Raw genomic sequence first — 14,544 nt, forward strand, 5'->3', positions numbered from 1 at the left:
CAGTCTCCCTCGGAAAGCAGGGGTTCAATCATCTCTGGCACTGTTTGTCTAGAGTGCAGAGCAAGTTCAGAAGCTTGAGAGTAAGAGCAAGCATACAGCCCTGCGCTCCTGAAGGAAACCCATGAGAAAAACAGAAGCATCTGCATGGATGAGGGTCTGAACGCTTCCTTTGCATTGTGAACTGGATGTGGTAGGAGAAACTAATCTTATTGAAAAATTAGAATATTGAGCCTCACTGGGACCAACTCCGGTGGTAGATTAAATAAGGATGAGGTGGAGTTAAAAAGGTAAAGAGATTTCTATAAATAGCCCGACTGCTTACGGATCGCTATCCAAATCACGTGACCAAGCTGTGATGGAGCACTGCATAGTTGAGATCAATCTGACCTCAAACCTGTCACTGAAGGGCAGAGTGAATTCATCTCCACCTCTACTAACGATAAATTGATATCTATCTCTAAAACTCTTCATAAAACAAACTGAACACCTAGGATGTTTTTTTAATGACCTATTGACTTTTCAGATTGTTCTTTAAGCTGTTTTTTAAACTTTAAAGGCAACACTGATAATGAACGCCTCCAAATGGTAAAACAGAAAATCCCCTTCAAATATAATCGGCCTGTAGAGGAGTGGCTGCAGGAAAAAGGTAACGGTCGTTAAACTTTCATTCTAAAATCATTTGATTCTAAACCCTCATTTTTAAAGCCTGCAGATAAATGTTCCTTAAATGATAATCGCCTGCTGCATAAATGACTGTTTTAATTTTCATTATAATTTGTGTCAGCTTCCACCTGCCATATGTTGATAAATCATGCAATAATACATCGCCATTAAAACAAAGTTAAAGGGACTAACATCTAGCCTGCTGTCCACACGGCAGCCACAAACAAGGAATTCCAGGAAACTCTATTTAAAATGGAAAAAGGAAGAAAGAAATGGATTATGGCAATTTAAACACTGCATGACATTATTTGTTAATTTGTTTTAAATTACCTCTCACCAAAGCTTTCTAAAGAATTTTCAAAAAGACTTGTTAAACTTTTATCTTGAGTCTGTTTTGGCTTTCTTATCTATAGCATGGTTAACCAACCAATCGAACGAACAAAAACAAAACAAACTACATCAAACCAAACCAAAAAAAAAAAATCTTAGATCAACTTTTGTAACTTAAAGTGCATAAAACAAATGTTATAAAGGAAGCGGTGTGTATTATTACTTGTTTTTAAACAATGAAAGGGATGACAAAGAACAGATTTTTGCCTCTAAATTCAAACTGTCAGAGGCTAAGTTTCTAGGCAAACTTAATTATTTTCCAGTTGCTTCAGGAAACTAAAACTAAACAAACCTGTTTCACACTTTGCTGGTGTGATACCCTGGTGCATTCAGACGATGTTTTATGCAACAAAATATAAGTTGTTAAGACAATGAGTTGATAAGGGAAAAGTCTTGCAAAAATCCAAACAGCATGTTGGGATTTGCTGTCAGGAACAAGCACTCTGTGACTCAAAGAAAACAGCCATTATAAATCCTGGCAGAATTTTCTGTGTGGTTTCTTTTGCTTACTAGAAACACACTTGTTTTACCATTAGTCAAATTCTCTTATCTTTAAGAAAGCTAGGGGTTCTGTTCTTGTTCGAGGCAGTTTAATCGAACTCTTGTCTGGTGGCCTCAAAGAACCCCTTACATGTTGCAGGGATTTGAGTGAGTTACATACGAGGAGTAATTGGAAATATTACATAAGCTACAAATAAAGAAATAAAGGACACCTGTGTATGCTTCAGATGTTCAGACATGGAAAATCCTTACCAAATCTTAACTGCATGCCCTATTGTCAACATATGTGGTCTAATTAAAAATAAATTAAGAATAACTCTAAAAAGCAAATAATTTCGATTAGTAATCAACAGCTCATAAAGTCCCTTTAACGTTAAAGACAATGATTGCCTCACTTTTAAAACAGAACGAGATGCATGTCTGAGTCTCATGTGCCTGAGAGAACTTTTGTGTTTCTTTCAATTTTTTGTTAATAGTATTTTATTTTATTCCATTGCCTTTTGAAGTCTAAGTTTAATAGCATGCCAGGCATTTTCATTTGTACAAACCATTATAAAGCAGTTAGTAAGCTTCTAGTTTTCCTTCTGATAGCTGCATTATCAGCTGGCTTTCATGGAAAAAGGAAGCCTTCATACACGCGTTAAGTGCTGGGAGGGTAAGGGTGGTGGTGGTGGTATGGGTGGGTGTATCTTGGCTTCTTTATTAGCTATATATGTATGTATATGTGTATGTATATATTACTGGACAATATATTTGGAAACTGAGATTATCTTCTCTACTGTTTTCCCTGAAATTACTCTTTTTGTAATTGGGGTGAGTAGCATCCATTTTCTTTACCTCTTCCTCTATCTAGCTAACTTCATTTGTAAACAGAATGGAAATTTTGCACTGGGAAACCTTGTTTGTGAAGATGAGTATAAAGAGTAAATAGATAAGAGGAAGGTTAGACGGGTGCATTCGGAAATACATGGGGCGTCTCTTTGGAGTTCTTTCTGCCATTGGGAGGAGAGCTGGGTCACAGCTTCACTGAGTGGGTTTGCTGGCCCTGTCTGCTATTGACAGACTTTCTGACCTTAGACAACCCACTTAACCTCTTTGTGTCTCAGATTTCCCATATGAGGAGAGGAGAAATAATGCTGCCTATTCCCCCAGGGTATTCTGTGATTTAATTAATTAGTCTTTGTGCAACACTGACTAGAGACGTGCCCAGATTTAATTTAAGCCTATGTGAATTTGATGTTAAAATGAGGCAACAGAAAATGACTTCCAAAGGATGTGAATTTAAATTAAACCAACAGTTGCGTGCTACAAAACCTGTTTTGCTATTATCATTAAATTTCATATTATTTTCAATAGAAAAATTCCATACTCCAAAATTACATGCATATGTGTATTTATAGTACACATTTATTCAAATGTACACATGTAATATTTTTCTCATCAAGATATTAAACATTGCCACTCACAACAATAAGAATGATATCTGACATTGATTTTGAGGCATCTTAGGGAAATAATAAAAAGAGAAACTTTCTCCTGTTAGTTCTGTACATTCTTCATGCAGAGAAGATGCTGATACTGTTTTTCTATTGTTCTTGATTTCCTGTGCACCTAAAGAAAAATGACACACTGGCAGGGAGACATGGGAGGAGACAGAGTGCTCTGTTCCCCAAGTGATCTCTAGTTCTAGCCTGAACTATATAGGCAAAGTGCAGAGGACTAAGAGAAGGTTGTAAAATCAAAGGAAAAAGACCTAGCCACAAGACTACCAAGCAAATAAGCTAACAGAAGCCCAAATCTTTCCTGTGGCATGAACTGAACCTTCTCTGCCTCACCTGCCAGTGTGTTGGCACTACGAAGTGAGTAGTCGAATCTTCCTTGTAAAGCAATGATAACCCAAAAAATAACACAACACTTCAATCTAAGGGCCTTAACCATGTCATGCCTTCCCTCATTCTTCAGTCATTCTCAAAGAAGCAATGGCCACTTTATGGAGTGAACTATTGCAAATAGAATGAAGGCCATCCATCATTTTCAGCCAGTCTATTGCAGTTGGAATTTCAATTTTCTTTGACCGCTTTTCAGTTTTAAGTATTGGCAGAATGAATCATTCCGGGAAAGTAAGATAAGGACCATTATGAGAGATTGTCATTATGAAACGGTCCAAGGATATTAGAACATAAAATCTTCTACACGTAATCAAGGTTACTCAGCCATTAACTCATCACCAAGCTGGATTATATAGAAAAGAGAGAGGGAGGAAGGAGGAGAGGATGAAAGATAAAAAGAGAAGTAATATTATAAATGGGCGACAGTTGCACACATGCGAAAGATACCTTGCATGGAAGCTATCTACTTTAAGATACTAACATTACACCAGAGAAATCTTCCACTAAAGAGCGTATTCTGAATCAGAATGTTAAGCTGCTCCAAATGTTGCTATGAAGCTAAGCAAGAACTATTCTGTGCACTTATTATCCTATTTCTAGTGTAGCAAGTGTATGACTCCTAAAGAAAAGAATATGACTTCCAGCCCATTACCCTGCATCACTGTGCACTGAACATGTTACATCTCATGTGAGGAGGACAGAGGCAAAAAACATGCAACTGTCAAACGGTGCCAACTCATAGGACACTGAGGAGATTTACTGGAGAATATCGAATGAATTGAGTACGTCCCTGGGAACTAGCGAATTTTGTTATCATTAAAATATGGACCTTTGTATGGACCTAAGATTCTTATGAAATGTGGATTAATTCCACCCTAAAAATGTTCTCCAGACTAAAAGGAAAGTACTATTACCTATAACTCATGCCAATAATAACTCTTAAGAGATGCCCAGATATTAAAGTTGACACACGCCTAAAAAGTACACCCTGAACATATGCTGTTTCCCTTATCCTACTTTGTGTTTCCACCAGTGTACGCTAAATTCCAAAAATCCAAGGCTCGCGGTATTTGTACAAACTAGAGCCTATTTCACTAGTTGAGAAGCCAAACATCGCAACATACCTTTGTTCAATGGGAATTTTAAGGAAAGCATGTATGGTTCACCAAGCAGACATGAGTAGCAAAAAGTAGTTTATAATTATTTACACCTAAAATATTCAAGGTGATTACATGAAGAATTAGCGGCTCTATTGATCACTAACTAAAGAAAACTCCAGGACAGATGTGTCAAATTCCACGAATAGGTATCTTTTCTTCCTCTCGACTCCATATGGGAAAGCAGATGAAATTAATCTAAAGAGAAAACATGAAGGAAGGCCATAGCATGTTGCTGTCATGACAAATTACAATGAGGTTTTAAATGCTGTTTCCCATCCATGGCAAAGACCTAGTTTGGGTTTAAAAAAATTATAAGTAGAAATCATGGAGAATAAGCCTAGTTAGTTGAATGCTCCATTTTAAACTGTTCTGCCATGTTTTTTCTGATTATTATTATTATTTCTTTTTGCCCACAAAGAAAATCTGAAATAAGATTATCTATTGGCATTTTACAATCCATACCATGTCCCTACATCATTCAAGGTGTTTTATATTTTGTTTTCTTTGTCAGTATCCATATTCCCCCTTAAATTAATTTTTACTGATTAATTATATTATTTAACAATTTCATACATGTATATAATATATTCTGATTATTCCCGTCTTTATCCTCTTACAACCATTTTAGGATTACCTCATTTCCATTCCTATTATAGGAGCTTTATTAATGTCTAATTACTCCCCCATCTTAGAGAATAATCTATTGACTTACCATTCCTGCCTGCAAGTTATACATCTATTATGATGGTGTTAAATAGCAAGTGCTGATAGAATATTACTTATGATGATGGTTTGTGGAAAACTCTGTTCCTGGTGACCAGAGTGTCCATTTTTATAAGCATGCAATGAATCTGAGCCTCTTAATTGCGGTTTAATTTCAGTAAATTTAATTTAATTACTGAACCTAATTTTTAAACTCAATGTTCTCAGTCACCTCATTGAGTTTTGTTTGCCGCACATCATTCTTTTCTGTTGTCATTACATTAATTTGTAGCTTAAATCAGAACACTAGGCAACTGTGGTTCGTCTTGTCATGATCTGAACTAGATGTTTCTGTCATTCTTGATTATATATTGTAGGAGACTGAAACATTGCTCATATTTAAAAAAAAGATGTCTTTTTCCTTCGAATAAAAATAAGGCTTAGTTATTTGGGTAACTTAGGATCTCTAGCTAGACAGTGGAAGAGGTAATTATCATGAAATGTTACTCACCAATTTCAGTGGCGACTTTTTCTTATACATTTTATCTACTTCAGTTGTTCAAGGAAGCCTGTTCAGATGCTTGCTCCATAAAGAATAGGTAAGGGAAGGAGCAGAAATGTATAGAAATAATAGTGTTTCCTCCACCTAATCCACTAGGCCGGCAGCTAACCATCTTCAACACCCAGGCGCAAATAGCCATCGGAGGAAAGGACAAAGGACGTCTCTTCCAAGGCCAACTCTCTGGGCTCTATTATGATGGTTTGAAAGTACTGAACATGGCGGCTGAGAACAACCCTAATATTAAAATCAATGGAAGTGTCCGGCTAGTGGGAGAAGTCCCATCAGTCTCGGGAACAACACAAACAACCTCCATGCCACCTGAAATGTCTACCACTGTCATGGAAACCACCACCACGATGGCTACGACCACCACCCGCAAAAACCGCTCTACAGCCAGCATTCAGGTAAACCTTTCTCTTGTGATTTTTTTTTTGTTTTTCTTTCTTGGTTTTGCAACATCACTGCTGTGATCAGTAATCTGGGTAGCTAATTATGTTGAATCACAGCCTTTGACGGAAGGTTGAAGATGTTCAAGGTAATGAGAACTAAAACTAGAAAAAAAGAAAAAAAGGAAACAATGACTGAATTAGGGAAGCCTTGTGGCACTCATGAGCTCATGAAGTAACTCATGTTATTCTTTCCATTTGTCACTGAAACAGGAAAAATATTATTCAAAATGAACAATGGACCATGCTTTTATTACAAGGCATTCCTCTACTGTCCTTTGCATTCCCTCTTCCCTTTCTGTTCAATTAACAGAAAGGAGGAGGGAGAAGTGAGCATTTGTTACCCTAAGCAAGTCTGTACCCTAGTTCAATTCCATTCACTTTCTCCAGGTAACCTTGGTAGACCATGAACTGCGCATTATTAAGGTCAATGGGTATCATTAAATCAAGGACAATTGAAACTAGAATCGCAACCACTCCTTGTGAATGGTTGAGCCTTTGTGTTTGACATTGAGTCCTAATTAATGACTAGTCATTTTGAAGTCTTTCTTTCTTTTTTTTTTCTTTTACTTTATTTGACTAATATACTGATTTTATTAGCAAACATGAAGGTTTCATTTTAGGTAGAAAAAGGTTCTTGGTTTCAGTGGTAAGGCTTTTTTTTTTCACTTGAAAGTAATTATATACAAGCTGAAACTTAATACTTAGCTGCCTCTCTTCGCAGTGCATAAATCTAGTTAGTAAGGGGTAGGAGGTTAATCGAGTTATTAGCCTTAAATGGTTTGGCATCAAAGAAGGCATGCCAATGCTTGTGGGAGGAATTATCCCTACCCTAGTTAGTTGTTTGTAAAAAGAAACATAATCAGTCCTTGTCCCTTCTGCTTCTCAGTCTTCGCACGTGATGCAGGAGCTCAGGAGAGTTCCTGACATCCCCTTTCCCTCCACTCTAGAGGACACTCTAATCTTAGAGTGAATCATTAATTAAAACTCACCCATGTGTTTTTGCTTTTTGTTCTTCGTTTTTGGGTTTTATTTTAATCTCTCGAAATGAAGTTATGTGACTTCACTGTATGGAAACATGTTGTCTTCCTTTATTCCTTTTCTTTGGGCTTGAGCAGAAATCCAGACAGCTTATTTCATGATTCCTAAATGCAATTTGTATCTGTGTATACTGATGACGTTACTGACCAACTTTGTGTGTTTTCCAAAAGCTGTTAAGAACCTAGCTCGCAGGGCAGTCCTGTAATCAGGGTGCCATTCCTTGCATACCTGTGCACAAGCTTGAGAATAGTACTTCGCAGCTGATATTACAGCCATAACTCCAGACACCTCACTCCACTCACTGAGAAGAAGATAAAAGGCAATATATATTTCTATTATGACTCTCTATAGTTCAAGCATAGATCTGTTTACTGTTCATAAAAGGATAGTTCTGTTTGCACAGGTCTTGGCAGACCTGGTTCATTTCTTTCAGAGTCTATTCTGCTAACTCTGTGGGAAATAGAAGAGCAAATGGCTTTGCTTTCTCCATTGGAATGACTGATTCTGCTGTCTGCCTTAGGACCAAATGTTCACTGACCACAAGTGGATTTAATGCTACACAGGGATTCAGGGAATTGCCCCAATTTGTGGTAATTTTCAGTCTTTGGTTGTTTCCTCTCACAGCAAATACATAAATGGAGTTGAGGTGGGGGCAGATTGTTTGAGTTCCTAAACTCTTTCTACAACCCAAGAGATTCAGGGACTTCTGGACAGGGATGGATTTCAAGGTGCATAAACCTTACCACTGATTTATCTTTAAGCCTGGGTTGTCTCTTAGAGCAAGTAAGTGCCAGCGAGAGCTCTCTCCAGCAGCTTTTCTCTTGTGAGCTGCTTTTCTTTCAGAGGCTGGTGAAAATTGGATTACATCGTTACATGCTTCTCCGTTTTCTTTCTGCTAGGCTACAAAGATGGGATATAAATCTGTTGACACTCCTTGTTTTTACGGGTGCATAAATACATACTCTTGGAGGAAGGCCAGAAGCTTAGCAGAATGTATTAGACCCGGGCTGAAGGATACAGAAACCCCAGGATTGTGTAAAGAGAAACCTGAGGAAACATATTGTGGAAGATTTTAGGTACTTTTGTTCTTGCCAACTAGCCACAAGAACTTTGGCCCATGCTTTGTGCAAACCTAAAAACTCCAAAGTCAAGCCTACTCTGGCCTAAGTACTGTCTACAGATTGCATCAAGCCTACCCAGTGATTTAGGACAAGTCTTAGATACTGGACATGGTAGGCAGCTTCAAATACATGCAATGTATGACCCAGCCAATTTTCTTGGATAAAGAGAACTCATGTAGCTTTGATCTCTGAGAGGTACTTCAAAAAAGAAAAGAAAATAGGAAAAATTATGTCTCCTGCTCACCGGTCTCTCATTCAGTTTTCATCTCTCTGAAATTCCGTGCGGACCATTTTGCAAGCGGTGCTCCATTCTTTGCTTTCGCACTTTGATAATATCATTAAACCATGGTTGTCCTAAAATGAGACACTTCTAGGAGAAAAACAATTAAGCATGTGTGACTACAAGTATAAAAATGTCACTACTCAAAAAAATTCCCTGAATCTTTCCTAAAACATTAGCAGCGGGGGAAAACTTCCTTTGAGGAGTTCATCTCTGATGGACCTTGGCTAGTGCTCACATCAGATCAAAGGGAAACTGTAAAGTGCTTTTAGTGCTGCTCTTAACTGTGTGTGAATGTGAACAAATCGTTTTTGAGTTGATACAGCTCTCCAATGCTCCAGTCTTTTGGAAGTAATTGGTACTTTGATCTCTGTGATATATCAGTCTCTTACTGATAGGAGTACAGAATTGCTTGTGAATGGCATGGACTATGGTAAATTACTCACAGCTATTGTGCCCAAGCAATAGATCTTGACCTTATATTAAAAAGAATGCCTCAAGATGCTCCTTTCAATTTAGGGGTAAAAAAGCAACTAAAGGGCACATTAAGAAGCCAGATGGACAGATAATAATCTTCAGTAAAAGTCTTGTACTTAGTAGTTATTCTAGAGGCGCTGTATAAACCAGATCAGACAAGCTTTATGTGCTATATTGTAGCCACTTAATAACCAGAAATATAATAGCTGCAGAAATGCTCTACTTCTAGAATAATCAGGCTGTGTAGATAGTCTTTTCCACTAGTATAACTTTTACATATAATGGACGTGCGCCAGCTATCTCAGGTTTAATGCTAGTCCATTCTCATACTAGCTAAGTGATTCAGGTTAGATCACAGGCCACTTAAATAACTATTGTTAAAAGCATTTCCTTTTTACCTAAACTCTTCAGCTACAAACCAGCTCCGTCATTAGATATAATTTACATAGTCAGACATTGGTCGGAGGTAACTCTGCTTCCACTAATTAAACTGACACGGGTTCGCTCCAGACCAGCTGTGGTCTAGTGGCTTTCTTTAGCAAAGTGGCAGCTCTTTGGGCTCTCAGACCATATTGAAATAGGCATAAAGCAGAAGCCATCAGTTTCTCATTGCCTGGGCCTGACCTAGGCTTGTGTTATCTATACTATACCCATTTGTGCTGTAAGTTTCCAAGCCTTTTCTAATTTCAGGGAATACTTGATGACATTATGATTACAGAACTAAGCCTCTGGTATGTCTGTGGGTGATTTTCTAGGTTAGCTATGGTATAAAGGCACACCTTAAGTATGTGTGCAACCATTCCATTAGATGGAGTCTTGGATTGAATAAAAAAGAGACAGCAAACATTCCTTCCTCCATATTTACTGAATGCGGATATACTCTGACCAGCTGCCTCATTCTCTAGCTTCCCTGTCATGATATACACTGGAGCTGTGAGCCAAAAACTAGTGTTCGTCCATTAATTTACTTTGTCAAATACCTGTCAACAAGAAAACTGCTACACTAAATATAAAATGCAGAGTTAGACTGTCAGTGTTTTGCCAATTTATTATTATTATTATTGTAATTCTTGTTATTATTATTATTATTATTATTATTATATTTGGTATGAAAGTCAAGCAACAATCTACTAAGCAAACAAGGACTTCTATTGATATTACTAGCTATAGTTCTGAGCAGAGTTTAGAAATTTTGGGTTAGGGAGTGAGATATTTCAGAAGGATCTGAGTAGAATTTTGACCCTAAACTTCATCCTGGAAAATCAAAAGATGTATGATGTCAGGAACAGACTCCTCTGTCATCTCATTACCCACCTTGGATCTTTGTTTTATTTTATGAAACCAACTTTAGAGTTCAGTGGACTGTAGAAAATATGCCTTGTCATGAAATCAACCAATTTGCACATATTTTCGAAGGTTACGAACAAAATTAGAAATCTAGATTATTTGTAACACGGAGCCAATAACCTGAAGAAAACAAGAGGGCTGGCTCTCGGTGTAACTTCTGAGTAATGGTGTGCATAGGGAGGGTGGCATATGGAATGACTTGGAGCATTATCCATAGATGAGAGGGTCGTAAAATGAGGTCTTAGGGGGTTAGTGCACTGGGGCAAGAAGAAAGTCCAGGTCTTGTGAGCTATAGTGTAAGTCAACGATGTGTCTTGCAAAGTTTGCAGGTTTGAAGGTCTTAGCTTGAAGCCCACCCCCTACATCTAGGAGAGTACTCAGAGGACTGGAGTGAATTGAATTATCTGTGGACGTAATCTAGGATTACCCAGAGAAATAGCATGAAAAATTTTGAGGGTGGTGCTGATGGTGGGGGTGATAAAGGTCAAGCCTAGAGCTTCGCTTGAATTAGACAAGAGCTCTTCTAGCAACTTCGCCACTGCCCCTGCCCCTGTCCCCCAGTGCCACACAGGATCTTCACCAACTCTGCTGCAATTGGGTAGCTACAACAACACTGAGAGAACAGATTCTAAAATGGGAAATCTCACTTCAGTCTGCATTCCAGGTTCTTTCACTCATTCTGGGCTAAAGAAAACTGTGAGTGGCAAGAGTCTTCCACTGCTCTCATTACTTTTAGTCTCTCCAGCCAAAACGCTCCCAGAAGAGAGGAGAGGGCCGAGAGGGAAATGGTTGCAAAAAGAAAAAAGAAATGTGAATTCTCTTATCTTTGGCCTCCAGTCTGAGTAGTTATCAGCAGTAAAGAAGTTCACTGTGTCCTGTGCAAATTGCCATTTGGAATTGTTTATAAGCTATTAGCAAGAAACTGATCGTAACCTACTTCTTGTGTCCTAGGCCTAGGCAAAGTCACCTTGACACTGGCCAGACTGTGTACCACCAGATAATTTGCAGAAAAGTCATGATGCTCAGCCTGGATTGGAAGTATTCTAATAAACAGTGGGATGAAAGGCTATGAGATTTCATTCTATCTCAAGCATCATAATGGTGATGATTGAATGGGAACTACCTTTGAAAGTTCCAGAAAGGGACTCTAAGTTTTCAGACTAACAGTATATATGTGAAAATTCTTCCTTTGGGCTCCTCGGTTTTAGGCTATGGAAGGTTAGGAGCACACCTCAGACTTGATATTGATAATGACCGTCTGAAACAAAATGAATTGTCCTGATAGTTCATCTATGCTGAACGGAATTTCAGTCTGTTAAATGAAGACTGTGGGATTTGCCACCAGACCTTCTGAGTTAAGGACTCATTTACTTCTATTTACTTAGTTATAGTAGCCTTAAGCTAAGTCCTGTCTCCCTCTGTTGCTTTCATTATCTGCCTAAGGGACATAAGTGTGCCCTCCCTTTTGTTATATTGAGAGGTAATAAATACGATCATGAGAAAGCCATTCATACACATTCATTGAAGTATGTCACAGTAGGATCCCCCGTCCACCTAAAAGACTCCCCCAGACTCATGTACCTTAATGAGCATAGCACTCCTGATAGTTCCATCAGTACAAGTACTGTTTGGTCTCTACCCACAAAAGCTAACATGACTTGGACCTCTTATGATCTCAACGATGAAGACAGAGGTCTACTAGAAATGTCCATATGTTTGATTAGAGGTCAGCCTAACTGAACAGTTAGAACATATGGAGAAACTTTTAGTTTAAAGTACATGACATTGCAATTTAGGTAGGTCAAAATGATGAAAGGTCAGGAATTTCACACTGTTCAGTAAAACACATAGCACTTAGATTTACAGCACACGGTCATCAGTGGGATTTTCAAAGTCCAGGATAGGTAACCAACTATTTTCCACATTCTTCGAATAATCTGTGGGTCTCAGCTTGGGATGGAGCAGGCCTTGAGTGTCTTGTGATCCTAGCATGTATCAAGAATGGTTATACTTGCCTGGAGAGTTAGCCACTTCCGTTCTCTCTCCCTGTTCCCTACTGACATGGGCTCGATGGAAATGAGATAAGGAATCCACAGTTTCTGCTCCCTTCCTTTTACCGCTAAACAACAAACACCCCTGGGAAAGTTTATTTTTAGGATCAGGGCTCAGCTAATATTGATTAACAGCCTTACATAATGTGTGGCTCCAGGCTCCTTGCTTTCCTGCCAAGCCTCATAGCTAGGGAAGGCGCTGAAGATTTGTCAGTCTAATTAGACTTTAGCTGCCAGCCAGGAAATATCTCTTGTGTTCTGCTTGCCCTCACGTAGATGCTCTCCTTTCCCTTTTTGAGAATAATGTGGAGGGAAGGAAATTGGACTCCAATTTACTTGTTTCCTGGTAAGATACTCCAGTGATGGCTTCTTTCTGAAAAGTTCAGATGAAAAAAAGAAAAACTGAGAACTACAGAAAGACACACAGGGAGAAAGAGAGACAGAGAGAGAGAGAGACAGAGAGCGCGAGAGAGAGAGAGAGCGAGAGAGAGAGAGAGAGAGAGAGAGAGACACAAAGAGACAGAGAGAGACAAAGAGACAGAGAGAGAGACAGAGACAGACAGAGAGAGACAGAGAGACAGAGAGATAGAGACAGAGAGACACAGAGAGAGAGAGAGAGAGAGAGAAAGAGAGAGAGAGACGGGGGGCATAAAGGCAGAAAGAGATGAAGGGGAAACATACTATAGGTAAGCCTTCGCCTTAAGGACATGTATGTTGCCAGGACACATGGCTGGGGGAAGATAAAAGAGCATGGTTTCTTTTTATCCCTCCTTTAACGTATTATTTTCAAGGTCTGAGGCAGCCATGTCCCAGAGAGATGTCCAGTCTCTTAAGGGGTCTTTTGAGGAAGTCCTGACAGCAGCTAGGCTGGAAGCTTAAATATTCTCCTGGGAGTGATAGAGATGCCATCTAACCACATCACAGGATTAGGAGGAAAGCTTTCCCACCCAAACTACTGATAAGGTGCTAGATCTTATTGCAAAGGACCTGAACAGCAAGAAGAAGGTGTTGGTTTGGCTCTCAGTCCCTCCTATGTGGCCACTGACAAGTGGTTTTAAGGATCATGGTGAATTTTGCAATCACCTAACTGGCTACTCATCCAGGACCAAAGTCAGAGTCTGCCCTGTCACCTGTGCTTGCTACCCTTGCTCTCACTCTGGCCATACCTCCTATCACAGCGCTCTAGCTAGATTTAGCCTTTTCCACCTGGAATAGTATTCAGCATATACTAATAATGAGTTAAAATCAGTGTTGTTGGAAAGAAGAAACAGGCAACAAACTGCCACCCCCTCCTACAGCAGCACACATGTCTGTTAACAGTTACAGTCTGAGGCTTTCAAACTTCCTAGCTGTTGCTTTCCCGAGGCCCCTTGCCTATCGAATCTTATCTGTAGAAATGGTCATGGCTATTTTCCATGATATCTTGCCTAAAGAATAAGGTGTTCTAGGAATGGGGCTATACTGCTGCTGATAGCAGCTTAGCAAGTGCTGGAACTAACTGGACATTGGTCACTTAGAGCTACAGCCCAGGACTTGGGAAGTAGAAGAATGATGTAGAGTAAGACTCTTCCTTCAAACAAAGTAAACAATCATCGAACAAAGCCACCACCACCAACAAACCCTAGAATCCTGGAAACATCGACTCTCTCTAGTTGACGAAGCTGTTTCTATTGTCTATCTATCAAGGCCCAACTTTTGTAAGAACTAACAAAAGCTAGTTTTATCCTGCAAAGTATTCATAACACTTGAATGCACCATCACCCACTCTAATAATTTTGGAGAACTACATAACCATCTCACAAATTGGATGACTTCAGTTGAGAAAAATGAACAGAATGCCTTTGTTTTAATTAATTAATATAATGAATTTTTTTTGTAATTCACCCCTTTTGCTTAGTTTGTCCAAATACATCC

General features: G+C 38.9%; 1 protein-coding gene across 51 annotated transcripts in view; it reads left to right on the forward strand.

Annotated features, from left to right (window-relative positions):
* Nrxn3 (neurexin 3) overlaps window positions 1-14,544 on the forward strand; it is a 1,631,407-nt gene that overhangs the window by 1,489,342 nt on the left and 127,521 nt on the right. For 37 of the 51 annotated variants that reach the window (XM_063261446.1, XM_063261447.1, XM_063261425.1 and 34 more), the window contains 2 exons: window positions 557-646; window positions 5,964-6,271. In XM_063261446.1, the coding sequence (XP_063117516.1) occupies window positions 557-646; window positions 5,964-6,271 (398 nt within the window). The remainder of the gene's footprint in view (window positions 1-556; window positions 647-5,963; window positions 6,272-14,544) is intronic. The other 14 variants (XM_039111661.2, XM_063261431.1, XM_063261432.1 and 11 more) reach the window with 1 other exon arrangement.

This window comes from Rattus norvegicus, chromosome 6 (genome assembly GCF_036323735.1).
Source record: "Rattus norvegicus strain BN/NHsdMcwi chromosome 6, GRCr8, whole genome shotgun sequence".
In the NCBI taxonomy this organism is placed as follows: domain Eukaryota; kingdom Metazoa; phylum Chordata; class Mammalia; order Rodentia; family Muridae; genus Rattus; species Rattus norvegicus.